Source organism: Thamnophis sirtalis, unplaced genomic scaffold (genome assembly GCF_051295495.1).
Source record: "Thamnophis sirtalis isolate CommonGarterSnake01/CBP01778 unplaced genomic scaffold, rThaSir2_p1.2 scaffold_5, whole genome shotgun sequence".
NCBI classification, from domain to species: domain Eukaryota; kingdom Metazoa; phylum Chordata; class Lepidosauria; order Squamata; family Natricidae; genus Thamnophis; species Thamnophis sirtalis.
Window position 1 is genome coordinate 124,404,669 of NW_028261385.1, and position 27,989 is coordinate 124,432,657.

Genomic DNA, 27,989 nt, shown 5'->3' on the forward strand with positions numbered 1-27,989 from the left:
GCCAGGCAGGCCTAGCTGACTGGGTTGTCCCTGTGTCCCTCCACTCCAGCTTACCTGCTGCCTGGTTGCCTGCCTGCTGCCTGCATTGATCGCATTGGAGAGCTGCTGATTCTCACTGCTGGTAAGTGACTCGGTTATTTTTCTTTATGATTTTAATGTTTTTTAAAGGATATTTTATTTATTATTTATAGAATATCTTTTTAAAATGGTTTTTAAGGAAGAGATGGTATTTTTAATTATTGTTAATAGAATATGTTTTAATGGTTTTTAGGGAATTTTTATTTATTGTTTATAAAATATGTTTATTACAAGAAATGTTATTGCTTTTTGCAAATGTTTTATTTGTGATGCAATATGTTGCTTTTAAGTGTGCAGGTTGGTTTTTGAGATTTTGTGTGTTTCTGTAGTGAATTCACTACAGAAATAAACACAAAATCTCGCAAAGCTCCCTTGCATGAACCTGGTCTGCCCATAGAAAAGCAGCCACTTTGAGGCACATAATGTGCCTCAAAGTGATGTGCCTCAAAGTGGCTGTTTTTCTATGGGCAGGCCAGGTTGATGCAAGGCAGCTTTGCAATATTTTGTGTTTATTTCTGTGTGATACCTGGTTGTTGAGGTAAAAGTGAGGTGGTTGCTTCTTGCAGCTTTTATGTGACTCCATGGCAGTTTTCATATGTTTTGTGCTGCTTTGTGAGCTCCTGCAGCTTGAGGGTTTTTATGTCCTTTATAATTTCCCACAATGCCTTGATGGTTTTTATTCCAGTGGCTTTCCTGTCCTTAGGGTTAGGGGAAAAACTGGTTTCATCTCCAGTCTTTTAGGGGAAAACTGTTATTCTTTTGGTGTTTTCCTGGCGCTGTCATAGTTTGGGTATGTGTACGTCTGTGTGAAATGTCCCGCAGTTATCTACCCATTAATTATGATCAAGTACTAATAATATTTGCTTATACATTTTAGTAACCTTTCCTTACATAATTGGTGTTTTCTTTCATACTTTTAGATTTCTAATTTCTGTTTCTGTTAATTAGCCATTGATAAAACAAATCCCAGATGAAAAAGTATTTTAAGCCTTTTTTATTTAATTATCAATTTATTCATTCCTGAACATTCCAATATTTATTCATTTTCATATCTTTGTTTTTCCACTGTTGTGCAAACACAATTCCAGCAGCTGTTAACATGTGTAAAATTAAATATGTATTGTATTCCCTTTGAAATACCCAACAAAATATTTCTGGTTTTAAATCCATATCTTGCTTTACCACTGCTTCTGACCATGTCACCACTAACTCTTGAATACTACTTGTACCGACCTAATTCATATATTCCTGATTTTTGAACTGAGGAATAAATTTCAGAAAAGAAATCTGTATTGCTCTGTGAATCTACCTATGACATTCATTCTTGATCTAACCTTTTAGATAAAAGACTATATCTTTCCTGTTTGTTGAGGGACATTCTTCCTGAAAAGACTGTACATTGTTGGGTGAAAACAGAGGTCCCTTCTGTTACCTGTAGTGTAGTCCTCAGCTTACAACCACAATCGAGTCCAATATTGTTTTATTTCTTTTGCAGTTAGTATTATTTAACAGGATGAAGAGGCAACTGAGTATGGCTGCTTTCTTCTCCAACCCCCCCCCCCAAAAAAAAACCAAGAAAGGAGCAACCAGCTGATTCACAACAGTCACCAGCACCACCAACACCACCACTTCCACCACTTGAGGTCGGAGAAAGCAGCTAGTCCAACTCCTCCACTGAAGTTCCAAAACTTCCTGACTGCTGGAGTTTGCAAGCAATACAGAAACTTCAAGAAGTATGATGGACTGGCAGTATCCGACAAAAAGTTAGGTTGTGTGAGTACTGTGCGAAACCTGTGTTCTCATTAGAGAAAAGTATTCATGTTTCTAGAAAGTAGAAAAATTTCCAGGTTGAGGCTTCAGGGATAACTAAGGAGAATCAGCAGTCCTCTGTGAGAAAAAAATTGAAGGAACATTTTCAATCAAAAGCACACCTTATTTGTAGAGAGAACAGTAAACAATGGGAGCAGGATGCTTTAATAAAAACCATAGATAAGTCAGCTGACAAACATTTATCCTGTACTAGCAAAATATTGTTTACTGTTTACAATCTGGCATAAAGATGCAAACCATTCTCAGACTTTGAAGGACAGGTAAATTTGCTAACTACAGTTGGAGTAGATGTGGGAGCAGGCTTGCATTCTGCAGCAATGGGAACCTTATGTAAAGTTGGGTTTACCACCAAATATCTGCAGAAGAATTTAATAGTTTTCTGCTCTGATGGTGCCAATGTTATGCTTGGGAGAAAATCTGGAGTCAGCACCAGAATAGCTCAAGACTTCCCAAACATCATAATCTGGCACTGCTTAAACCACCGCTTCCAACTTATGCTGGATGATGCGATAAAATAAATCAAACAAGTTAACCACATCAAGATATTCCTTGATGAGGTACACACCACTTTCCAGAAAGCCTGCAAGAGCCAGAATGATGTTTTCTAAATCTCTAAACAACTGGGTATTGAAATTGTGAAGATTGGCAGAGTTTTGGGACTAAGATGGACTGCCTGTAGTTTAAGGTCAACCATAGCTGTGTGGTGTACTTATCCAGTGCTACATCAGGTTTTTTTGGACAATGAAAAATTCCCAGAAATGGCTACCCATTTTGAAAATTTAAATTTTGTTGACTGATTTGGCCCTCATGATTGATATTGTAAATGTGATTTCTGTTCTATCAAATTCCCTGCAAGGGAAAAACACAGATATCAAGGTCGAAAAATTGACATTCCGATCAATTAAAGCATTTGAAAGGCCCACATGAAAAAATGGTTGACACAATGCTAGCTTCAGAAGCCTTCAAAAACATAAAATTAGTTCCAAATCAATGATTTGTTGCCTCAGAAAAACCTTTTGGCAAGCATAATCACCAATTTGAATAAAACGCTGATGGATTGCGACCATCTGAAAACAGGTAGCCAATTGCCAGAAACAAACAAATTACCCTTTATCACATATTTGGAGCTGGATTACTGGAACATTGAAGATGTAGTCATTCCATAGGCAGAAGCAGAGGCAGCATTGATTCAATTTGGTGAAATTTTTAATTACAAAATTGATTTGAATGACGACAGAGATTTTTTGGGAAAACATATTCAAAGAGCCTAAATTCCTAACAGTATCAAAAAAGCTAGATATACTGTCAGCACAATTGCTGTTAGTTCAGCAGAGGAGAAAAATGAACCTCATATGTTCAGAGCAAGGAACCCGCCTAATTGTTCTAAACATAAGTAATCTGATGATTGTACTTGAGAGACCGCCTACTGCCAATTACCTCCACTAGACCGATAAGATCGCATAGATTAGGCCTCCTCCGAATTCCATCAGCCAGCCAGTGTAGGCTGGCAACTACCCGGAGGAGAGCCTTCTCGGTGGCTGCTCCGACCCTCTGGAACGAACTCCCCATGGAGATTCGGACTCTCACCACCCTCCAGTCCTTCCGCGCCGCCCTTAAAATCTGGCTGTCCCGTCTGGCCTGGGGTTAACGATTCTAACCCCACTCAAATTGTATGACTGTTGTGTTCTTAAATGATGTAGTGTCTCCATGTTGTAAATTGTTTGTCCTTCCCCCCCCTTTTTGAACTGTGAGCCGCCCTGAGTCCCCCCAGGGAAAAGGGCGGCATACAAATAAAGTGAAAATGAAATGAAATGAAATGAAATGAAAATGATGATGATAAGCATTGTTGGCATGCCTGTTGAAGGATGGGACCCAATTCCTGCAATGAAAAATGGCTCAGAGCACACCATCACATGGCTGATGATCCATGAGTAAAAACCAAGAAAAGTGCAACTGAGGAGTCTGGAAGCCGAAGAACAATCTGGAAATATCTTCAACCAATAACACAAGTAAGTACTTGAGTGTATCTCTTTCATTGTGTTATTATTATGTAAGGTGTTAGTGCATGGAATTAAAAGTTTTCCTTTCTGTGTCTCTTTGTGCAGGCCATTCATTGGAGCAAGAGTGGTCAGTGATGTAGAAGACCGGCAAGGACAGTCATCTTTCCTCTGTAAATATCTGTTTTATTGCTTTGTGTGCTGGTTTCATCCTTAATGTAGTCGTGCATGCAATTAAAGTATTCCTTTCTGTCTCTTTGTGCAAGCCATTCATTGGAGCAAGGTGGTCAGTCGGTGATGTTGAAGACACACAAAGGGACAGTCATCTTCCTTTTCTGTGTGCTTGTTTCATGCTAATGCAGTGCATGCAATTGAAGAGTTCATTTGTGGGTCTCTTCTTTGTACAGGCCATTCATTGGAGCAAGGTGGTCGGTGATATTGAAGACTGGCAAGGACAGTCATCTTCCTTCTGTAAGTAGCTCTTTTATTGTTTTGTGTACTTATTTTAATCTTATTTAAGTAGTAAGTGCACAAAATAATAAATTTCCTTTTTTATATCTTCTTTTTGTAGATCATTCATTGGGGCAAAGAATTCAGTGACATCGACTTGGCCACTTCCACCCAGTCAGTGTGCTAAAGCATGTGAAGATATTGTTTTCCTTTAACCAAGCAAATATTAGAGGGACGGGTTGGTCTTTTGTGTGGCAATACAGTTGCCGGTCTGATTCATTTTTTCTTTCAGAGTGTGAGAAAGATGATATGTTTGCCACATTTACAATGCCCACATAATCACAATGGTGCATATATATCAAGGAAGGCAATGCAAACCCCTTGGTGCCTACAAAGAGGGTATTAGAAGGTATGTTATTTAATTTGCAAACTCTACCATTGTATAAATAACATTGTCTGTTAGGGAGGGCTGGTCTATCATCAAAATTAATGTATAAGGGTTGGGGGTGGCCTCAGGATTCAAACTATAGGTCTTTAATATGTTAGGGCTTTCTCTTATCTACTCTGTAGCAAGAAGGATACCTATATGATTTGGTGTTTCTTTCAGATTGGGGTAATGATGATGAAATGTTTGCTGCTTTTACAATACCCATGGACTTTCAATGGACTGCATATAACAGGGGTCAGGGGGAAGCCACAGTACGAGGAACACAAGAAAGTGAATTAGAAGGTACGGTACTTTATTTTGCAGACATAACTATTGGATGAAAGATGTAAGGAGTTAGGGTATGCAATAAAGGTCCATCACCAAACAATAACTTGTAAGGATGTCCCTCAGGCTTCATGCCATAGTCAGTATTATTTATTGTAATAAAGGTGAGAACCCGGTGCCTCATAGCTGTACATTCATTTCAGAAAGGTGGCATGACAAATTTCCAAGGAACAGTGCTTTACAAGTTGTTCAAGATGGTGGGAACCCACAAGCAAGCACATCACAAGCGCCTTGTGGAGGAACAGCTGCCAGAAATGGAGCAGCAGATAGATACAACACATGGATCTGAAGAAAATGAAATGCAAGGTATGAACTGTTATTACATACAGGTTTTAGAAAACCGGGTTAGTTTGAATTTCCAGGTGGCAGTCAATATATTATTTGTACTATAATAAGTAAGAATACTAATCGCTAATTATTCATGTGCCTGCAGATAGAAGCAGAGAACAGGTCCCTGCAGAAGTACCAAGTCCTACAGGATCACAAAACATTCGGCAGATTAATGAAACGCAGCAGGTCCAATCATGTAGTGCATGGGATATACAAGGACAGAAAGTTGAGCCCCAGCCATCCACATCTGGACTGCACTGGCTCCCTATTGGTCTCCAGACACGCTAAAAAGTGCTGGTGATTACCTTTAAAGCCCTACATGGCCTTGGACCTGGATATCTGAGAGACCGCCTCCTGCTACATACCTCCCAACGTCCCACAGGCTAGGCCTCCTCTGGGTGCCGTCGACCGGACAATGCCGGCTGGCAACCACTCGGGGGAGAGCCTTTTCTGTAGCTGCTCCGGCTCTGTGGAATGAGCTACCAACAGAGATCCAGACCCTTCCCACGCTTGCGGCCTTCCAAAAAGCCACCAAAACCTGGCTGTTCCGACAGGCCTGGGGTTGCTGATCTATAAATCAGGTCCAACCCCCAGCTAAGCCAAATGTATGTTGTGTTTTTTAAATTGTTTTTGTTTCTCTCCCCTATTTGTAATTTTATTTTATTTCATATTTGTAAGTCACCCAGAGTCCTCTGGGATTGGGCGGCATATAAACTCATTAAATTATGAACTATGAATCTCATGACATACAAGATTAATTAAAATGTACAATAATTTGGATATTTTTATTCATTGAACGGTGACAACTCTTCATTGTTTTTGTTTTTTTTTTCATTTATTTAGAACTTGTTTGTAGAAATGGAAAAACCAAATTCTGGATCGAATATCGAAAATATGCAGACAGCACTGCTAACTATCCAAGAAACTGTGATAAAGCTTCAAGAGGCAGTAGCTAAAAACCACAATGAAATGAAAACGGATATGAATGAAATGAAAATAGGGATGAGTGAAATGAAAAATGAAGTTAAAAACGACATACAGAAATTAGATGACAAAATGGAAATTATACAACAAACACTGGAAAAAAATGAACAGTCAATAAAAGCGGTAGAAAAAAGAACAGAACAAACAGAGAAGAAACTAGACTTAGTTGAACAACAGATGAAAACATCAAGCAAAAACTTAGAAGACTCTCTCATCCACCTGGAAATGGACTGTGCAGCATTTTACCTTCGATTCCAGAATGTAATAGAGACAAAACAGGAAGATCTATCAATGATAATGTTGGGATTAATAGCAGAGATGTTAAAAAGAGACAGACATGAGATTCTAAATGAGTTGGACAATATATACAGGATAAGCACCAATTATGCTGATTGCCCAGAGAAGTACACATCAGATTCACGAGGAAAAAAGTAAGAGATATAATTTATAAAATAACAAGAGATGAGCCAATGATGTACAAAGGGAAAGAGATACAAAACCTTGAAACAAATCCCGTGAACAGTGAGGGAGCAAAGGAGACACAACTGATTAAACGACATATATTATTTAGGTGGTTGGTACCAGAAGGAATGTTGGTAACCTGGCAGGAGAAAAGGATTAGAGTTGACAATCTGGAGAAGGCACAGGATTTATATGAGCAACTAGTAGGCCCGGAAGAGGAGCAGAGTAGTAAAGAGGAGATGGAATATAGAAGCCAGGAAGAACGACAACAGAGAATAAGGGAAGAACAGGGAGAAGGTAGTAGGGAGGAGGGAGAACAACAGAGAGAGAAGGAAGTGAGACCAAAAACAAGGAGCCAAAAAAGAAACTAGAGTTAATAAAAAACAAAGACAGGTAGAGAATTAGGAGGATGGAAGAAGAAATTCAATTATTGTCAGTAAATATTAACGGTTTAAATTCGCCAACAAAAAGAAAGGGCAAAATTAACAAAACAAAAGGCAGATATAATATGCTTACAGGAAACAGACATTAAAAAACAAGATATAAAATACCTAGAATGTCCTAAGTTAGGAAAATTATATGCAGCATCAGCAGAAGAAAAGAGAAAAGGGATAGCGATATATGTTAAAGATGGGATAAAGACAAATTTAATTTATTTAGACGCAAAGGGAAGAATATTAATGATAGAGATATGGATAAATCAAAAATCAATACTACTGGTAGCAATATACGCCCCAAATGAAAATCAGAAGGACTTTTATAAAAAATTACATGAAAAAATTAAAGAAATTGGAGTGAGGAATATCTGCATAATAGGAGATTATAATGCCATAGTAGACAGTAAAAAAGATTACATAAATTACAAAAAAACTAAAAATAAAAAAAGTATTACCAACAGCCTGTTTTGAGATGATGAAGGAATTAAACTTGATAGATATTTGGAGAAAAATGAAACCAGAAAAAAAACAATTTGCTTTTTATTCCAACCCACACCAATTAAAAAAGAGGAGTATAAAATCCAGGGCTTTGCAGACGATTTGGTATTCATTATAGAAGACCCACTAGAAACAGAAAATAGCTTAATGCGAGAATTAGGAAAATATGGAGATGTAGCAGGGTTAAAGATTAATAGAAAAAAGACTAAAATGATAACTAAAAATTTGAAGGAAAAACAAAATAAAGAATTAGAAAGAATAATAAGACTGCAAGTGACAAAGAAAGTTAAATATCTTGGAATATGGCTAACTGCAAAGTGCTCAACTATAAAAGAAAATAATTATACAAAATTAGTGCAAGAAATAAAAAAATATCTAGAACTATGGGGAAACTACAACTAACATTATTAGGGAAAATAGCAGTGATAAAAATGAATGTACTACCCAGACTATTATACCTATTTCAAACAATCCCCATAAAATTAGGAATTTTTTTTCCCACCGAATTGAATAAGATATTAAAATTTATATGGCAAGGGAAGAAAGCCAGGATAAAGTTGAAAGCGCTACAGGATGACAGAAGCAGAGGTGGTATGGGACTCCTGGACTGGGAGCTTTATTACAAAGCAGCAGCACTAACATGGATCAGAAATTGGATAAATTTAAAAAATAAAAGAATACTAACATTAGAGGGCCACGATTTGCAAATGGGATGGCATTTTTTCCTATGGAAGAGGTTAAAAAGAAACAAAAATGCTTCCACAGACACTATATTAGAGATACACTGATACAGGTCTGGAATAAAATTAGAGAAAAACATTACATGAAAATACCAACATGGCTTTCCACTATGGAAGCCATGACACATCCCACACACTAGATCTATCGAAAATGGTTAGATATAGTGAAATTTTAGACAGCCAAGGGAATTTGAAAACAAATCCAGAATTAAAGGAGCAAAATATAAATATAGATTGGTGGCCATATCTCCAACTACAATCGAGATACAAAAAAGACGTAAAAGAATATGGAATATACCCAGAATTACAACAAATAGATAAAATTTTAATTGGCCCAGAAAATAAATTCATAACGAAAATTTACAAATATTTATTAGAAGTAACATTAGAAGAAGAAAAAGTTAAAGGTTGCATGATAGTGTGGGCCAAAAACTTTGGTTACAACATAGATCTAGTGGATTGGGAAAGAATTTGGAACACAAATTATAAACTAACATGATCAGCAGCACTTAAAGGAAATATATACAAAATGTTTTATCGTTGGCATTTATCACCAACAAGATTGGCTAAAATGTACCCAAACATGAAGCTGACCTGTTGGAAGTGTAAAAAAGTACAAGGGACCTATTATCACATTTGGTGGACCTGCCTGGAAACACAAAAATATTGGTCAAAAATTTGGAAATGGGTGCAAGAAATTACAGGAGAACAGATAAAATACAAACCTGAAATCTTTCTACTGGGAATAATCAAAGGGAAATATACAAAGAAAATTAAGTACATATTAACACATCTGCTAACTACAGCTAGAATAGCATTTGCCCAATGCTGGAAACAAAATAATACCCCCTCGGACGAATTAGAGATAAAAAAAAACTTTGGATTGTGCAGAGATGGACAAATTAATACTGAAATTAAAAGATAAAGAAGAGTCGGAATATTATGAAATTTGGAACAATTGGAAGAATGGGACCCTTTGGAAGATTCCGACTCACTAAGTACACTACTGTATACTACCTGAGAGAGTTCCAGCATGGCAGAGGACCCTGCAGCATTACAGAGCAATAGAGTACTATGAATGGTATAGATGTGTAAACATGGAGCATGTTTGATCATTCACACAGGCTGTAGATGTTATTCATAATGAGGTACAGAATCTTTTGAACCAAATTTCCAGGGAGAGATATTACCAAACGATTTTGTACAATTGCGGCTGAATGCTGAGGAATTAGGCAGACCGCTCTTTAGTGTTAGGCCTCTCAAGAAGTTAAATGCTGATCAGTTCCTTACTTATGTAGAGAATTTATTACAAAGCAATGTGGAGATCTTATGGAGGAATTCTTTAGAATTGACACTCATGATTATTAAAAACCACGAGGGGGAGGGGTTAGGAAGTTAGGAACAGTTCTATTCAGTAAGATTTTGGAGAAGAAAAGGCAACACCTGGTTGAATTCAATGTGGAGGGTCTATTTCTGTGTTTTGCAGGCAGCCTGCTGTTATTGTTAGATAACGGGGTGTCTACTAAACAAGAAATTATTACCAAAGCCACAGACCTTCATAACATACTCGGGATATCTACAGCCCACAGAATTGATTTCTCACAGATATACGTATTTGAGGACTACTTCGGTATTATGTAAAGATCGTGTTTTATCATGAAAAGGGGTGGAGGTGTTTTGTAACTGGAGGGTTGCAAGAAAAAGTGTTGTTTATGTTGTTACATGACCATCATTACTATGGGGTAAAAAACATCAAAGGTTTCATGGGCGTACGTTACTTCTGCAAACTGTGTCACACAGCATATCACCATAAATTTAGACATGATTGTCAATATTTTTGTCGAGCCTGTTCGGGTTCAGAATGCCACAAAGTGGTTGCGGGGAGGATGAAAGATCCTAAGTGCAAGTTCGTTTATCACTCTAAGGTGTGTCTTGAAAGACACAAACGGTTGTTGGCAGAAGGAAAAATTATTTGTGAGGATAATGTATTTTGTTCCAGGTGTGGTATGTATGTGTCTCCACCACATGTTGAATGTAAGAAGTTGAAGTGCAGACAGTGTGATACCAAAGTAGATAGCCTGTCAGGCCATTTTTGTTTTCTGAAAAGGATTTTTAAGCCAAATGTCAGCTTCAGGTACATTGTATATGATTTTGAATGGAGTCAAGAAACAGGGACACACATACCAAACTATGTCTATGCCATGGACATGTTGGATGATGGTGATGTTAGGAAATGAGAATGGTATGGTGATAAGTGTCTGGAGGAATTTGTGAAAATGTTTGTACAGCCTAAGTTTAGAGAATCTACATTCATTACTCACAACTCCAAGAGTTATGATGGATATCTAATCCTCAGGCAGCTGATTCATGAAAAGGTGAAGATGCAATTGTTAACTCAGGGGGGTAAACTGTTATGCATAACCCTATCTTTCATATACATTTTATTGAAAGCCTTTTGTTTTTTATCCATGAAAGTGAATAAATTGCCTAAAGCAATGGGCTTTCAAGGCTCCAGGGGGTATTTTCTTCATTTGTTCAATACTGCAGAGGATCAAAACTATGTGGACCTGTTGCTGGATGTCAAGTATTATAGTACTGAAACCATGATGCCCAGTGAGAGAGAGGAATTTGAGAAATGGCATGCTGCTAATGAAGGTACAGCATTTAACCTCAAAAAGGACCTTGCTTCCTATTGCAAGCAAGATGTCAAGATATTGAGAGAGGCCTGTAATAGGTTTAGGGAGCAAGTTATGCAAATGACAGGAAGGGAGTTTTTCACAGGGAAGGGGGGGGGGTGAGATTCTTGAAGAGATTGAAATTCGTTGCATTGATCCTTTCCAGTATGTAACATTACCGTCTGTTTGCATGGCACAGTACTGGTTCATGTTTTTGAAGAAGGACACCATAGCACTAGTGCAGTGGTGGGTTCCGGATCCTGTTGCAACCAGTATGGTGCACCAGGGCCGGGCATCCACCACATGCATGCACGCAGCACGCACATGCGTACTTACCTCCTGCGATACTCCACAATGTTTGACAATGTTCGGCAACGTTCCGCAACGTTCTGCAACACTCCAGCTGCTTGGTGGAGCATTGTGCAGGCGCCGTACGTTCGGTGCAGGTGGGACCTCTGGAGCACCATACTGGAACAGTATCTGGTGCTCCCAGCAGGCACTGGTACGGTTGTACCGGGGCGACCCGGTCATATCCCACCATTGCACTAGCGCAATTACTAGAAGAGCAAGAAAAACTATTCTGCTTGCTGTATACAATGGCTGCTGTATATAGCACATGCTGAGAAGATCAACATCCAACATGCTATGCAAGGCAGTGAAAAGCAAGTAGGTATTTACTTTTTGGATGGATTTGCCATCATAAATGGTGTCCTGACTGCATTTGAATTTTATGGTTGTTTTTTTTCATGGATGCCCTATATGCTACAATGCCCATGACTTCAAGAGACTGCTTGATTCGACCTATGGCTTGTTGTATTCACGCACCAAGACAAGAGAAGAATACCTGAAGAGTGTAGGGTATGTAGTAGACATCATCTGTATGTAGTACACATCATCTGTACACATCTGAAAATTAATGTTTAGACTGTGTGCAACCTGTACACAAAAACAATAAGTCATGGAGTGCCTCCACAATGATGAAGAAAGAGCCCTAACTGGCACGTGGTGCACTGTAGAATTGAATGTCGCTACAGAATTGCAGAGATCTATGAAATTTGGCGATTTGAAAGGAAACAAAGACCTTGTTTTCAGGCTATATTAACATGTAGTGGATACCCCTATTGGTGCAAAACAGAAGAAGATAAAGAGCACTATGTTCATGATTATGAAAAGAAAGAGGCAGTCCACTTACGCCAGGAACATATTGAAGTCAATCCTGCTAAAAGGCACATTGCTAAATTATTTTTAAACTCATTGTGGGGTAAATTTGGCCAGGCAACCAATCAGCTGACTACGTCTGTGGTGACAGATCCTGGTGAATTATTTAAGTATCTTTTTGTGCCCTATTACGATGTGTCCGCCTGCAAATTTGTGGATGACAAATTTGTGGTTGTAACGTGAAAAGCAGCTAAAAATCATCTTACTAAGTCAACGTGTATAAATGTGTTCATCGCCAATTTTACAACCGCTTATGCATGGCTAGAATTATACAGTTTATTGGATCATTTGGAGGATAGATGCCTCTATCAAGATACTGATTCTGTCATTTTTATTACCAGAGGGACAGCATGGTCCCCAGCATTAGGTGATTATTTAGGGCAGCTGACAAGCAAGATTCCTCCAAACACTTCAATTACTGGGTTTGTGGTGGCGGGTTGGTTGATGAGTATTGTCTAACAGTGTGAGGAAAAGAAAGTGATCAAGGTACAACAGCCGGGCATTGTTAGGATTAAGAAGCAGTGGGCTCTGGAAACATAGATGCTCAGAAAAACTTTAAAAGTTGTCTATAATAAAAGGATGCTCAAAACAGAGGATTATTGTATGCTGCATTATGGCTATTAAGTATGATGAAAAGCAGTGCACAGTTTGTACATCCTTTCTCATGTATTATAAGTAGACCTTCCAATTCTGGGAAATCTTATTTTATAAAACAAATGCTAGAACACCCTGAACATGTATTATCTGAAGTGCCTCAAAACATTATATGGTTTTATAGCTGTTGGCAACCTCTGTTCAAATAATTGCTTAATAAATTTCCTAATATTAAGTTTATGGAGGGTCTTCCTGACTCTTTTGAAGATACTGACGTATTTCCACCGAGTCAAACCAATTTAATGGTGGTAGACGATATCATGGCAACTGCAGGTGACAGCGACCAAATAGAGAAAGCTTTTACACAGTATGTCCATCACAAAAACCTTAGTATTATTCACATACTTCAAAATCTCTTTTTTCAAGGTAACAAAATGAGAACAATAACTCTAAATGAAAACTATTGGATGTTATTCCGATGTCCTGGTGACCAGATGCAAGTAGTCATGCTGTCATGACAAATGTACCCTTCTAACACAATATTTTTTAGAAGTATTCCAAGATGCCACTAGCAAACCCTATGGCTATCTTTTAGTTGATCTGGCAGCCACTACTCCAGAAGCCTTTAGGGTGAGAACAGGTCTCTTCCTGCCTGAATGGCCGGTAGTTTACACTATAAAAAAGAAGGGTAAAAAGTAACAGTTTTAATAGAAAGGGTCTCAGTTCATCCAGGATGTCTGAGAGGGTGCGCAGAAATTGGAGTGTTTTAAAAATCTTAGTAAAGTCTGGACCAAAACAGAGAAAGGCCATCTTATGTAATGCTAATAATGACCTGGTGGGGGCCATAGCCGAAATAGCTCTGAACACTTTGAAAGGTAAATTGCCTCTGAAGCCTTCACAATATCAAAATTTAAAGAGAAAGAAAGACTGTATTAAAAATTACTATACTATAGTAATGACACATAGAAATCACCCACCGATCTGCGGACTTACAATATCACAGCGTGTTGAATCCTCCAGTAATGTCCATGACAAAGTTGATTTTATTGGTACGAACAAGTGGTTGTTTGCCTATTATATTCCCGAGTCCTTCTGTGACTAGGATACTGTAGGGCCTCTCGGTTTCCAGTCTGCTCATTTCTTCTCTTCAGCGAGGAGGGAAAGACATGCGGGGCTGCTGAATGGCTGCTCCTGTGCTTGACTGGGGGTTGGGGATCCCTTTCATTTGGATTAATGGCTCCTCGCGGTGGCGCCTGAGCAGCAAAAGGGAAACATAAAGGAAACGACCCTGCAAGGCTGCCTCCTTGAACAACCAGGCTTGTTCACAACCCTCTTCGCAACCCTTCTTCCTTAGTCTTGGGGCAAAAACAGGTGCCAGGCTCCAGCAAGACTCCCGACCCAGCACTCCTGCATTCCAAAGTTTCCTTTCCATCCAACGCTTCTTCCACTAGCCAAGAGCTCAATGATGCCAATAGCTTTTTCCAGAGACAAAGTGGAGATTTAATATCCTGAGAAAAGCCTTTGTGCAGAGGAGATTGGTCCTCTTCCATCCCCCCTTCCCCCCAAATCTGCCCAGATCTGTCATGCAGCAAAGAGATATGGTAGCTGGGTGCAATAGCAGCAGTAGCAATAAGCACCGCATGAGAGTGAGTGCAATAACAGCATTTTCAGGTGATCTTGGCTGCCTGGAACTGTCTGAGAAGGGACAGGTGAAGCAGGCACTATGTGAGAGGTGTAAGGCAAGGTGGCTTGCTGCTTGGCATCCCCCTTCTCCAGACAACCCAGTCAGAGGGCGGTCAGCTTCTGCTCCCGGCCTGGGAGATGGATCTGTCCAGGAGGAATGCAAGCCCCATTTTTGCAATCGGGGAGGAAAAAGATCATTTTAAGCAGCAGGCGGGATCGCCCAGTGCCTGAAACGCTCTTTTTCCTCCCTGATAAGGTAAGTATCACATTTTATTTTTAATTTTTACATATATTGACTGTATCCCATTCAGGAATCCTGTTTTCCAGCCTGTTACCTCCTATCCCTGAAACATTTCAGAAAAGCAAAGCACTCTTACAAAAAGGCCTTTTGCAAAATAGCATTTTATTTTTACATCGGTGCACCGTAAACCCTCCCCACACCCTAGAACAAAGACAAGACGATGTCCCAAATTCCTTGCATTACAACAGGATTCTGACTCAGGAACTGAGTCATGGTATGCTTACTTTACATTGGTAAATCCTTTACACCTCGCAGTGCGTGAACAGGCTTTTAAATTAATTTTGGGATCCCCCATGGCTCAAACCATCTACCAACCAATCAGAAAAGCCTCTGCTTGTTTAGTATTAAGCCCCAGATGCTGTAGATGGACTTCTTTTGATTCGACCAATGGGAAGCCATTCTGAGGCAAAACCAATGTCACAGGCAACTGCAACCTATCACTGCCTCTACAATTACAGACCAATGAGAAAGCTCTCTGGTGAATAATTAATACAGTACCAAACCTCTGGGTGCTAGGATCACTACTTGCAGTAAAAGTGAGTGAGGGATTATGATGTCACAGTCCTCCTAGGGAGTGACCCCTCCCAAGTGATGTTGCACTACTTCCTGTAAAAGGAGTTGAGAGCCAGACAGGAGGGTGAGGGGTTATGATATCACAGTCCTCCAAGGGAGGGGGGAGCAGAAGTGATATCATAAAATGGGTGGGGCTAACTAGTCCTAAAACGGTATGTACTCCTTACTACTTTCTTATTGAAAATTTAAAAAGCTTTTACAAATATTTACCTCCCCTCCCCCCGAACCCATCTCCCCGCCCAGCCTCCCCCCCCCGACTTCCCAGAGCAAATACAGGATATAAATCTTTAACAATCATATTCTAAAGTAAACTAAAAAAACTTTACCATCATCCTCACTTGTACTTTAAATCCTCTTTTGTTAAGCTAACTCTAAACAAATTATGTCATTCCTTGCTTCTTCAATCATAGACTATCTGGAGTTTCTTAGTCCCATATTTATTTTGAATATAATCAGTCCATCTTCTCCACTCCAGTTTATATTTCTTGTCTGAGTGAACCTTGAGATATGCTGATATTTTAGCCATCTCTGCTAAGTTTGTTACTTTTAATGTCCATTCTTGAATAGTAGGCAAATCTTCCTTCTTCCAGTATTGTGCCACCAACAGTCTTGCTGCCGTTGTTAGGTTCAAAATGAAATTAGTCTCTATAACAGTACAATCAGTAGTTATACCTAACAAGAATAACTGAGGGGTAAACTTTATCCTCTTTTTAAAAATATTTTGCATAATCCACCATATTTTTATCCAAAATGCTTTAACCTTTTTGCAAGTCCACCATATATTGTAATATGTAGCATCAACACAATCACATCTCCAACATTTAGGTTGTAAATTTGGATACATGCAAGCCAATTTTTTAGGATCTAAGTGCCATCTATAAAACATCTTGTAGAAGTTCTCTCTCAGGTTTTGGGCTTGCGTGAATTTTACATTTCTTACCCATATCTTTTCCCATGTATCCAGCAGTATTGGTTCTTCAAAATTTTGTGCCCGCTTTATCATACAGCCTTTAACTAATTCTGTTTCAGAATCCATTTCTATTAATACATTATATAACCTTTTATATGCATTTGGCTTTGATCCCTAATTTGTTTTAATAGATTGTCCTCATCTTGCGTAATACCAATTTTCTGATCTTTTTTCCATCTGGCCTGTAACTGTCCATACTGAAACCATGTTTGGATTACCTTTTCCTCTTTTAATACATTCAAAGGTTTTAGCTGTAATACACCTCTTTCTATAGTAAGAAGCTGTCTATATGTGGTTACATCCTTTTTTGTGCTATACTTATGTTCTCTATTGCGTGTCTGGGAATTGCCCACATAGGTATCTTATCATTTAATTTATATTGGTATTTTTTCCAGACACGCAATAAAGCATTCCTTAATATATGACTTTTGAAAGTCTTATCCACCTTCTTATCGTATATCAAATAAGCATGCCAACCGTATCTCAAATTGTGCCCCTCGATATTCAGTAATCTATCCTCTGTTGAATTAATCCAGTCACTAATTATTGATAAAACTACTGCTTCATAGTATAGTTTTAAATTTGGCATTTTCAAGCCTCCTCTCTCACCTACGTCTTGCATTATTTTAAGTTTTATTTATTTATTTATACATCATCAGTAAATTCAAGTGGGTGAAATCGTGATCATCAGCAAGTTTAACCAATTAACTGATACATTTTTATATGTTTTCCACATAAAATGAAACTGCACACAAAGGAAAAACACTATTAAAATAATAAAATAACAATATAAAAGATATAGCAGGTTCTTGACCAGAGATAAAAATAGTAAATTTTTCCACTCAGGAAAAGGCAATCTGTAGAGTAAATATCAGTGACGTGCAGTCAGGGGAGGCAGGGGAGGCACAGCCTCACCACTGTCAATCATAAAAAGGAAAAATTATGTAAACGTGAAAAGGCGAGTGCTGAGGTTAGGCTAGCTAGCTGCTGCCACACCGTGAATGACTGCCTGTTTTAAAAAGCCTCTAAAAAAGCGCCCTCTACTATGAGGCAGGACAACTGCATGCTTCATCTAGTCTGACTTTTTAGGCGCTCGAGTAGAGTTAAGCGAGGGTTAAAAGCCCAAAAAATCCTGAGGTAGTTGAGGCGCGCAGTTCTCCTGCCTCAGAGTAGAGGGCACATTTTTTAGAGGCTTCAACTCTGTCATTCTGTTTAAAGCTGCAGTGTCACGCTCACTCTTCCTCCTCTCTCTGTTTCTGATGCCCCCCACCCCCACCCCATGCTCCCTCTTTTCCTTCAAATTTCCTTTTTTCTTTTTTCTTTAATAAATGCAATGCTCAGGCATTCTCTCCTCTCCCTCGACACCCCACTGACTAAAGCACTTTCTTTCACCCACCTGTGCTCGCGGTAGAGTTCAGGCGGGCTGCCGCGAGCACAGGTGGGCAAAAGAGACTTTCTTTCGCCCGCCTGTGCTCACGGCAGAGCTCAGGCAAGCTGCTGCGAGCACAGGTGGGTGAAAGAAAGTGCTTTATTCAGTGGGCTGTCGGGGGAGTGGACTGCCTTACCAGCCATAAACCTCACCACACGTCACTGGTAAATATAATGTATAGAGACCTAGCATGAGTAACTATAAATTAATACCCAGTACAGCTTTTTTTATTATCTTGAGTAATGCCCAGATGTATAACAGAGAAATCAAACTATTGTCTATTCCGGTCTAAAGTGTGTTTATTTATTCACTCTTTTTAACTGCAATCAAGAGTTATTTAAGGCCCTCAAGACCAAAAAGCAATATTCTGAGTTAGCTTGAGAACAGATGTGCACACAGAATGAAATAACAACAACAACAACAGCAACAACAACAACAAAAACAACAACATCAAGCATGGAGAAGTAAAAACTATCGCCAGGGGAGAGTACACCAACAGAGTTGGGAAAATTTTGAAATCTAAATTGAAATGCAAAGGACTACAATAAGGAAGCAAAGTGGATACATGACTTTGAGAAAAGCATTGGCAACAAGCAAATGCAAGTGTTAGAAATAACAATTGAGATGGTCAAAAATTGAGTAAAAAAAGGAAAGAATTGGACATCACCTGGAAATGACCAATTGCATGGTTTCTGGCTCAAATATCTGACCAGTTTATATGCAATATTGGCCAGGCAACTGAATGAAATTTTACAAAATGGTCAAATTGATGAATGGTTGACAACTGGAAAAACATACTTGATTCAGAAGGATGCAACTAAAAATACCGAAAACTACAGACCAATAACATGCTTGCCAACAACCTTTAAATTACTCACAGGCATTATTGCAGATAACATTATGGATTATTTGGAAACAAATAACATCTTGCCAGTAGAGAAAAAAGGCAACAAAAGAAAGAGCAGGGGCACAAAAGTTCAGCTCCTAATTGATAAAATGATATTAGAAAATTGTAAGAACAGAAAAACGAACTTGAATATGGTCTGGATTGATTACAAAAAGGCATTTGACTCATTGCCACATAGTTGGATCATAAAATGCTTAGAAACAACTGGCATTAGCAAAAAAATTACATCCTTTACTGAAAAGGCAATGAAACAGTGGAGAAATGAGTTGGCAGTAGGGAATGAGAACTACAGAATGGTGAATATCAAGCGAGGAATTTTCCAGGGTGATTCACTTTCACCTCTTCTCTTCATCATCGCGATGATCCCACTATCAGTAATCTTAAAAAAAATAACATTAGGCTACCAAACAGCCAAAGAAGCTGAAAAAAATTCTCATTTATTATATATGGATGATTTGAAACTCTATGGAAAGTCAGAAATAGAAATCCAATCACTGACAAATACAGTCCGAGTATTCAGCACCGATATTTCAATGCAGTTTGGCATGGAAAAATGCGCCACTGTATCCATAAAATGGGGCAAAATCACTGCATGTGAGGGAATTGAAATGCCCAATGGCCAATTAATTAAATGCAAAGAAAATGAAGCCTACAAATACTTAGGCATTCTGCAGTTGGATAACATCAAACATGGAGAAGTAAAAACTATTGTCAGGCGAGAGTACACCAACAGAGTTAGGAAAATTTTGAAATCTAAATTAAACGGTGGAAATACAATCAAGGTCATAAATACCTGGGCAATACCAGTTATAAGATACACAGCTGGTATAGTTAACTGGACACAAGCTGATTTGGACATTTTGGACCAAAAAAACAGGAAACTAATGACAATGCATTACAGTTTACATCCACATGGTACTGATAGACTATATCTGCCCCGAAAATCAGGTGGCAGAAGATTATTACAAGTGAAGCAAATAGTTGAAGAAGAAAAACATGCACTGGCTGATTATTTAAAAGAAAGTCAAGAACATCTATTAATCGAAGTAAAGAACAAAAATCTATTGAAGGTCCAACAGATGAAACAAGAATACAGAAAAGATGTGATAAAATCAAGAATGGAGAGTTGGCAGAACAAAGCATTGCATGGCCAATTTCTGGAAAAAATAAAAGATAAAGTGGACAGTGAAAAAACTTGGTTATCGTTAACAACAGGTACATTAAAGAAAGAAACAGAGTCACTAATCCTGGCTGCGCAAGAACAAGCTATCCGCACAAATGCCATTAAGGCCGAAATTGAAAAATCCTCTGATGATGCCAAATGCAGACTTTGCAAAGAAGCTGATGAAACTGTTGATCACATACTCAGCTGCTGTAAAAAAATCACATAGACTGATTATAAATTGTGGCACAATTCAGTAGCACAAATGATCCAGTGGAATTTGTGCAAAAATTCTAATATTAAAACAACAACAAACTGGTGGGAACATAAGCCTGAAAAAGTCACCAAAAATCAGATGGTCAAGATCTTATGGGATTTCCATATACAAACGGACAAAATACTGGCGCATAATACACCAGACATCACGCTGGTTGAGAAAAACAAGGTTACAATCATAGACATCGCAATACCAGGTGATAGCAGGGTCGACGAAAAGGAATGTGAAAAAATAGCAAAATACCAGGACTTAAAAATCGAAATTCAACAACTATGGCACAAACCAGCAATGGTAAATCCAGTGGTAATCGGCACACTAGGTGCTATTCCAAAAGCACTGGAATTACATTTAAAACAGTTAAAAATTGACAAAATCACCATCAGTCAAATGCAAAAAGCCGCACTGCTTGGATCTGCACGCATATTATGAAAATATGTTACGACATCCTAAGCCCCTGGGTGGGGCCCGACTAGTAATCAATGCCAAATCCGGCAAAACAACTGGCCGCTGTGATACAATTGTATAAACAACTTTTGCTTTGAACCCCAAGCCTTGCATCAAGGCAGTTCTGATTAATTGTTCTTTGTGAGCTGCCGTTTTGCAGAACTGAAATCCAGAACTTTTTTTATTGTTTTGGATTTGGGGCAAAAGAAAATCTGGAGGGATGAGTACAGCAAGACTAGTGGGCCTCGCACCTGCATCTCTTCAGTTTGTCTGCCAGTCTTTACTTTCTCTTCTTCATTTCTTTCCCTACCTCTCAGTTGTTCTGACCATCCTTAGTTTCATTTGTGGGCTATGTAATCAAACCATCCGTCCAATCTTCCCAATTTTTTATTTGTATTGCTGCTCTTTAACTGCCTCCACTGTCCTCACCTTCAAGTGCACTGTCATAACACGTCAAGAACCTCATTTTCAAAAAAGGAAAGTTTAGAGTTGAATGGTAGCTGATTTAATCTACTTGTCAAGGAAGGGCTTTTAAAGGACTTAAGTATAGGAACCTTGTCCACATCACTCTATCATCCAGAGAAGTGTCTGATTTTCCAAAAGTTCCTATTATTTCATCATAGAACAAGAAAAATGAATGAATATGTCAGCAATACAACCTGAGGGGACTGCAGCTAAATTTACTTGTGAGGAAATTAGTATTTGTGTTTTACCTCACATGAATGTGGCCGAGTAATGTCTGTCTAGTTATCAAATGGATCCATTTTATAAACAGGTTCTAAATTAGACCACCCAATATCACCAATTTTACTGTTTGGCTTAAAATCCTGCTAGCTATTTTCCCCCAACTTGTTAGTTGGACTAAGCATGATAATAAATTGAAACTGCAATGAAAAATATGAAAGGACTTTGAACCTGGAAATGCAGACAGAATATTGAGAAAGGGTTACTTCTGCACACAAGGACAATCATGGTCACCATGGTCACCATGCCTTAAATGTGCATATTCTGCTGTTCAGGTAAGGAAAGAGATTGTTCTGCTGTACTGCTCCTTCTTTCAATAGATTAAAAGACGAAAGAAGCAATGACAAAATACAGGATGGATGTAGGCCACTTCTGAAACTTTCCTGGACTTTCTATATAATTGTATGAATGCATCTATTGTTTAAAGAAGCTTTGGAGAACAAAACATCAAAATGATTTGATAAGAAGAGCCAATCAGCTGCAACTCTAGGTTTTCATAACAATCAGAACTTTTAAAAAAAAAATGCTGTAGGGGTAAACAAATTTAAAGGAGGCAGTTTTGGGCTACTGTGGATACAAATACTAGATTACATGACCTTTTAGCCTGATTCAACAAAGTGGTTGCCTGCCTCCAATTTTGGAGCACTGAAGAACAAAGAACTGAAAGCTAATTTTGCCATCATTGTGTTAAAATACTGGAGTGTGAATCCCAAAAGATAGGTGATGTGTTTAAAAAGGTATTCTTGAAATTGAGAACATGATGCAGACTCTGGTACAAAGGTTGCCATCCTAACTTTGTTAAATTACATTTTGAGATAGGGTGTAATGCTGCAGTGATACAGCCCTCTGGTGGTGTGTATTTAGCCAGGTTTTTTTCAGTTTTATCTGAATTTTATGAGAACCAATTAATTTTTAGGAGTGCATTGAAATAAGAGTCTTATTAATATAGACAGGGAAACAGATGCCCTCAAGGAGGACTTTCATCAAGAATCTAAAATGTTAAGAAGGATCAATATTTTTCATTCAGATATCAATATATGACAATATTTTCAATATATGACCATCAATATTTAGTATTTTAGATTCCCCCAATTATTTGACTCTTGGATTCAATAGAAAATAAGAGGGAAAGAAATTAAACTTGTATGGGAGCTAATGGGAAGAACATTCTCTTTCTGTATAGGTTTGGCCGAACCAGTAGGAACTTGGCGGCCTGGGTCGCTGGAACCGGCAGCGATCAAGGTCTGCCATGCCCTCGAACTGGTTCTCCTGTGCGGCACATCCCTGTGCGAACTGGCAGTAGTCTCTGCCAGAACCCACCACTGATGTTTGTGTGTTTATAAGCATTTTGTCTCTGACCTTTCATAGTAAAATAAATCAGAAATGCTTCCTAGGGATCATAAAGATGTCTTCTTTTCCATAATTCTTTAGGGTGTCTATGGAGATTCTCAGTGATCCAGGTCATGGTTATCCCAAAGGTGATTTTTCAGGAGGCAACTGGACTTTCTGGTTTTTCTTTGAATACATTTCACTTCTCATCCAAGCTTGTTGGATGAGAAGAAAAATGTCTTCCAAGAAAAACCAGAAAGTCCAGTTGCCTCTTGAAAAAGCACTTTGGGGGTTATATAATATTACTAATCGGACAATTGGCTTTACCATCTAGAATCATACATCTGCACTATACTATACATGGGGCAAGTTGTCATGACATGGAAGGGTAGATAGGGATGGCTTAATGGATATTGTTCTGAGAGTTAGTTTCTCTCTAGAGACTTGATCTGGGACCTTTCAAATTTGACTCTGTTGAAGTGTTAGACCTGGTTGTTGCTATCATTTTACATGATAAATCTGACTGTAGAATTAACAAGGTCATTTTACAGCAATTATGGAAAAGAAGGTTCCTCTATGTTCACTGGGAAACATTTGGGACATCTTTTATTCTGAAAGCTTAGATGCAAAAAGTTCTTTCCAACATACTCATACATTTATGCTTGCATACTTTGCTTAGGTACTCGGTTAAGTGACTTTTATACAAAAGTCACTTAATCCAGGATCATTTAGGAGAGATGGGCAGCATAGAAATTTGATGAGTGCATAAACAAATGCCCATTAATAAATACAAGCATAACCACAAGATGGATTATTTCCTAAGGAAACTGTATTCAAATAGGGATTGAGGCATTCTATTTTCTCATCAAATTCATGTTGGAGGCAGAAAGAGAGAATGAGTCTGGATGGAATACACTGAAAACTAATGGAAACGTGAAGCAAAGCATTACTCAGCGTACACCATAAGCCCATATTTGATTGACTTCTTGCCATCAAATCAGTGTCAACTGTTAATGACCACATAAATAGATTTTCTCCATGACAACCAGGTCCTTTAGAGCCGAGGTGGTGCAGTGGTTAGGGTGCAGTACTGCAGGCCACTTCAGCTGACTTTTATCTGCAGTTCAGCGGTTCTAATCTCACCGGCTCAAGGTTGACTCAGCCTTCCATCCTTCCGAGGTGGGTGAAATGAGGACCCAGAATGTGGGGGTGATATGCTGACTCTGTAAACCGCTTAGAGAGGGATGAAAGCCCCATGAACCGGTATATAAGTCTAACTGCTATTGCTATTGCTATTGCTATTGCTATTCCAACAGTACAATCACCACCTTTGTAACTGAATCAATTCATCTTGCCGCTGGTTGTCCTTCCTTTCAACTTTCCAGGCCTTCTTCAGAGATCTAGATTTTTCATATAATCTGTCCAAAGTAGGGTAATTTGAGTCACTTTTGCCTCAAGTGAGAACACATTTTATTATTTGGATACAGCCCAAGAGTATTTAAAATTAATTGAATTCATGAAAGATTTTCAGATTAACAAAATGATTTGAGCTCTAGTTGCCTCTGGAACTTCAAGTAGAATCTGCATGTTCTACATGCATTCCCACTGACAAATCAAGGGAACAGAGAGTGACATTAGGGTAAATTTAATAATCTTTTCACAACACAAAATAATTTCCCTAAAGTCAGGATTACTCCCACCCTTTTGCACTTTAGGAAACTAGTGAAGAGCTCCGTAGAGCATTTGGGCAGGAAAATAAATAGCAACACACATTTCCTTCATGTTAGGTTGTCTTTATAGATGACTTTGGCTTTAAGTATTGTAAACCATCTAGAATTGCAGAAATAGCTGGTATAAAGATGTTGTTAATAAACAAGTAATAAATGAATAAAAGAGAAGATTTGGAACAAATGATAATAAAAATATAGTATTTCTATAGAATCTGACTCTCAAAAAGAAGGCAAATGTTACTTTATAGCAGTGGTTCTCATCCTGTGGTCCACAGTCCACTTGGGGGGGGGGCATGAGGTCATCACAGGGAGTCTGTGGAGGCTTGAAGAAATGTTATGATATAAATCTTGGGTTAAATCTTGGGGGTCCCTGGCCATGAACTGTCACCACAGAAGGTATTTAAAGGGAGCCTGTGATGAAGAAAAGGTTGGGAACCACTGCTCTATAGTAAATATCAAAAGGCAAAATAGTAATCTTACTATCATGCTTTAATATTAACAGCATTCAAATATTGGACAAACCATTGTTATATGACATCCTTGGTGCTATCTGAGTTTAGTTGATTTGTTGCTGTTGTTAGTTTGTGGCTGCCTTTAATTTCCGGGGAAGCAAATAGATTTTCCTTTGTGTGTGGGAGGGGGGAGACTTACATTGGAGCTGGATTCTCTTAGCTTCTAAAATGGAATTAACCCTATAGTGTTCTAATATTATGAAGAGCCAGATTGTTGGTGGTGGGGCAACAACTGCTTAGATAGAGCTGTAAAGCACTGTGAAGTATATAAGTCTAAGTCAGTGTTTCTCAACCTTGGCAACTTGAAGATGTCCGGACTTCAACTCCCAGAATTCCACAGCCAGCATTCGCTGGCTGGGGAATTCTGGGAATTGAAGTCCGGACATCTTTAAGTTGCCAAGGTTGAGAAACACTGGTCTAAGTGCTATTGCAATTGCTATTATCTTCGCCAAAATTGTGGGATTCCATGTCCCCAGCTTGTATCAATCACACTACTGAATTTCAGTGATAGTGGATCTGCTTACCTTTAAGCTTGTGTACCTTTCAGCCACTGAGCTCATGGGATGATTTTGAGCCATTCACTCTCAGTCCTACCTCTGATGATAAAATGAGAAGATATCACTTTATACATTACTCAGAGTTTACTGCAGTCCTGGACTATTTGAAAAATAGAGGCTTCTTTCTCTGGAATAGCATAAGAACTTCTGACTTGTGTGACTATTGGGTGGGGGGACAACACCATAAGAACTACTATCATGATAATGTAGGTGCTAAAGATGCTCTTAAATAAAAGTGTGCTTTTTAAGTTTTAAATATCGTTTTGTCACTAGGATTCTGTTTCTAAAACCAGGCCAAGGCAACATTACTCCAGTCATTAGTTAACTGTGTTACTCTCAGTCAAAATGCCCCGTGATAGACAAAATAGAACAAAAACCCAGTGGAATGTTTGGGACTCATCTTGTAAAGCCACATGCCTTTTGTGTTCTGCTCCTCTCTTGCTTTCTAATCAATTCAGCAAAAACTATACAGCTCTCTCCCTTTGCTTCCCCCAGCGTCACGTGCAATTGAAAAAATCTGGTGGGGAAGAAAGCAAAAAGTGCTGACAGAATTTAAAACCACCACTATCGAGAACCAGAAGGCAGGGTGGTCTAATTTTTGTTTTGTTTCTCTTGCAGTGAGCTTAGGAGTCGTAGAATCTTAGACTGAGATTTTATTTGGGGTTTCACCGGAGAACTGAGTCTACCCAGGGTTCAAACACATTTGAAGTGGAAAGATCCAGTTTTACGCTTCAAACTGGAAAGACACAGACAAGGGAGATTCCTGGGCTCCCCCACGGCTCCCTACTCTGCCATGTATAGGAGCAGCTACTTGCATGCAGTCCACAAGGAGAAGTATGAACAATCTGAGGCTTATGAAGAACTTCCAGAATCACCAGAATTTGGTGGTCTTGCACAAACCCAAGGCCTGGAAAACCTACAGGACCTTAGTGAACGGTTTGCAAACTACATCAACAGGGCTCGGGTGCTTGAGCAGCGTAATTCCATCTTCCGCAAGCAGCTTGAGACGTTCCAACGCATGGATGAGCTGGTTGGATTAGAAGATGCTTTTGCTGCTCAGATTGATCTCAATCACCAGCGGGTCCGTGACCTGGCCACCAACAGGTCTAAGCTGGAACGTGAGAAGAAAGATGCTCAGCGCATGCTGGATGAATACTGTAACAAGTAAGTTAGTTGGAAATGAAGGAGATGTTTTCATTATGGCAGATGTATGCATAGAGTTTCATGGTTCTTCAAAACTGTGTCATCTACCTTTGGCTTTTTCTAAATTCAGGTGTAAACAATCTTTTTTGTGGCCTTGGGTAAGAAATCCTACAAAAGCAAAACAAAGATCCTAGGACCTTGGCTTGTGAAAATGAAAAGAAATAAGGGCCTTCATGTCATTTTAGGTCATTTTTTTCCAGTGGCAGTGATAGCCCGCACTATCTGCACTGATGTGCTCAAAGAGAATATTAGCAGTCAAAACTCCAGGGCGCATCTATTCAATTTTTCCTTCATGAAGGCACAGTGAGGAGAAAGTTAGAATAATTAAGTGTGAAATACAGTGTCATCTGGATGCTCTATAAAGTTCCATAAATAGATACATTATAGTAGTGGTGCAGAAAGGGAAAAAAAAAATATCTGGATGGATTTTAGGTTACTGAGCTAGTCTAATGAATTTGTGTCAGGAACTGAAAGTTGCTACTTTGAGAATAAATTTTGCATTTGCGTAGAAAATACTTAATTGGGAAATATTTCTCAATTTGGAAAAAATGCTGAAAGGGGATATGAAATGCAATACATTAACCAATCAATAGCTTTTACAGATTGTGATCACCTCCAATGGTTTATGGAGTGTTTTGAATGCATGGAGTAACATTGGCTGAATATTTGTAATTATTATTCTTTTACTATTTATGCAAATTATAAATGACTTTTCTATCCTTAGGGCCTTCAAGGTATTCAGATCATTTCATTTCTCACTATGTGCGCCATGAAACATATACATGTCCTGTCCAATCTCTCCTTTGTTTCTTAACATCTTTCATTTATTTTTCTTAATCTCACTCCTCATATCTTTGAAAACAAAGGCTTGTCAAACCCCCCCCCCCCCGTTTTCTTTCTGTAGTAATAGAGGTAAACGAAACAACAACAACAAAACCCCCAAAATATGGAATACTTATTTTACATTTGAAAATATTTATTCTATTTTCAGATATAATTCCTTTCTATGATTTTATTTGGAAAACTGAAAGAAACAGGTAGCTCTCAATTTACAACTGTGATTGAGCCTGGCATTATGGTTGTAGGTTGTTGCAGTCATTAAG

The 27,989-nt window shown here is 38.6% G+C and overlaps 2 protein-coding genes across 4 annotated transcripts in view; both read left to right on the top strand.

Moving 5' to 3' along the window:
- The first annotated feature begins 1,655 nt into the window (after positions 1-1,655).
- LOC148045631 (uncharacterized) lies at positions 1,656-11,079 on the top strand. 3 transcript variants are annotated; one of them, XM_087716837.1, is made up of 8 exons: positions 1,656-1,851; positions 3,773-3,917; positions 4,014-4,078; positions 4,313-4,376; positions 4,477-4,529; positions 4,648-4,764; positions 5,271-5,433; positions 6,301-11,079. In XM_087716837.1, the coding sequence occupies exons 7-8, from the start codon at positions 5,407-5,409 to the stop codon at positions 6,874-6,876; spliced, it is 603 nt and encodes a 200-aa protein (XP_087572963.1). In that variant the 5' UTR covers positions 1,656-1,851; positions 3,773-3,917; positions 4,014-4,078; positions 4,313-4,376; positions 4,477-4,529; positions 4,648-4,764; positions 5,271-5,406; the 3' UTR covers positions 6,877-11,079. The 3 variants fall into 3 exon arrangements, with proteins under 3 accessions (XP_087572963.1, XP_087572962.1, XP_087572964.1); XM_087716836.1 differs by having other exon boundaries at positions 4,477-4,764; XM_087716838.1 differs by lacking the exons at positions 1,656-1,851; positions 3,773-3,917; positions 4,014-4,078; ... (1 more) ...; positions 4,477-4,529; positions 4,648-4,764 and adding an exon at positions 4,964-5,085.
- A 15,133-nt stretch (positions 11,080-26,212) lies between these two features.
- The window catches only part of BFSP1 (beaded filament structural protein 1), a 31,710-nt gene continuing 29,933 nt past the window's right edge, over positions 26,213-27,989 (top strand). Inside the window, exon 1 of the mRNA XM_014058082.2 lies at positions 26,213-26,847. Within this exon, the coding sequence (XP_013913557.2) occupies positions 26,477-26,847 (371 nt within the window). The 5' untranslated portion in view covers positions 26,213-26,476. The remainder of the gene's footprint in view (positions 26,848-27,989) is intronic.

Coding starts and splice junctions, on each gene's coding strand:
- LOC148045631 (XM_087716836.1), top strand. CDS start 5,407: ATGGATCTGAAGAAAATGAAATGCAAG. Junction 5,434..6,300: donor TGAAGAAAATGAAATGCAAG/GTATGAACTGTT, acceptor TCATTTATTTAG/AACTTGTTTGTAGAAATGGA.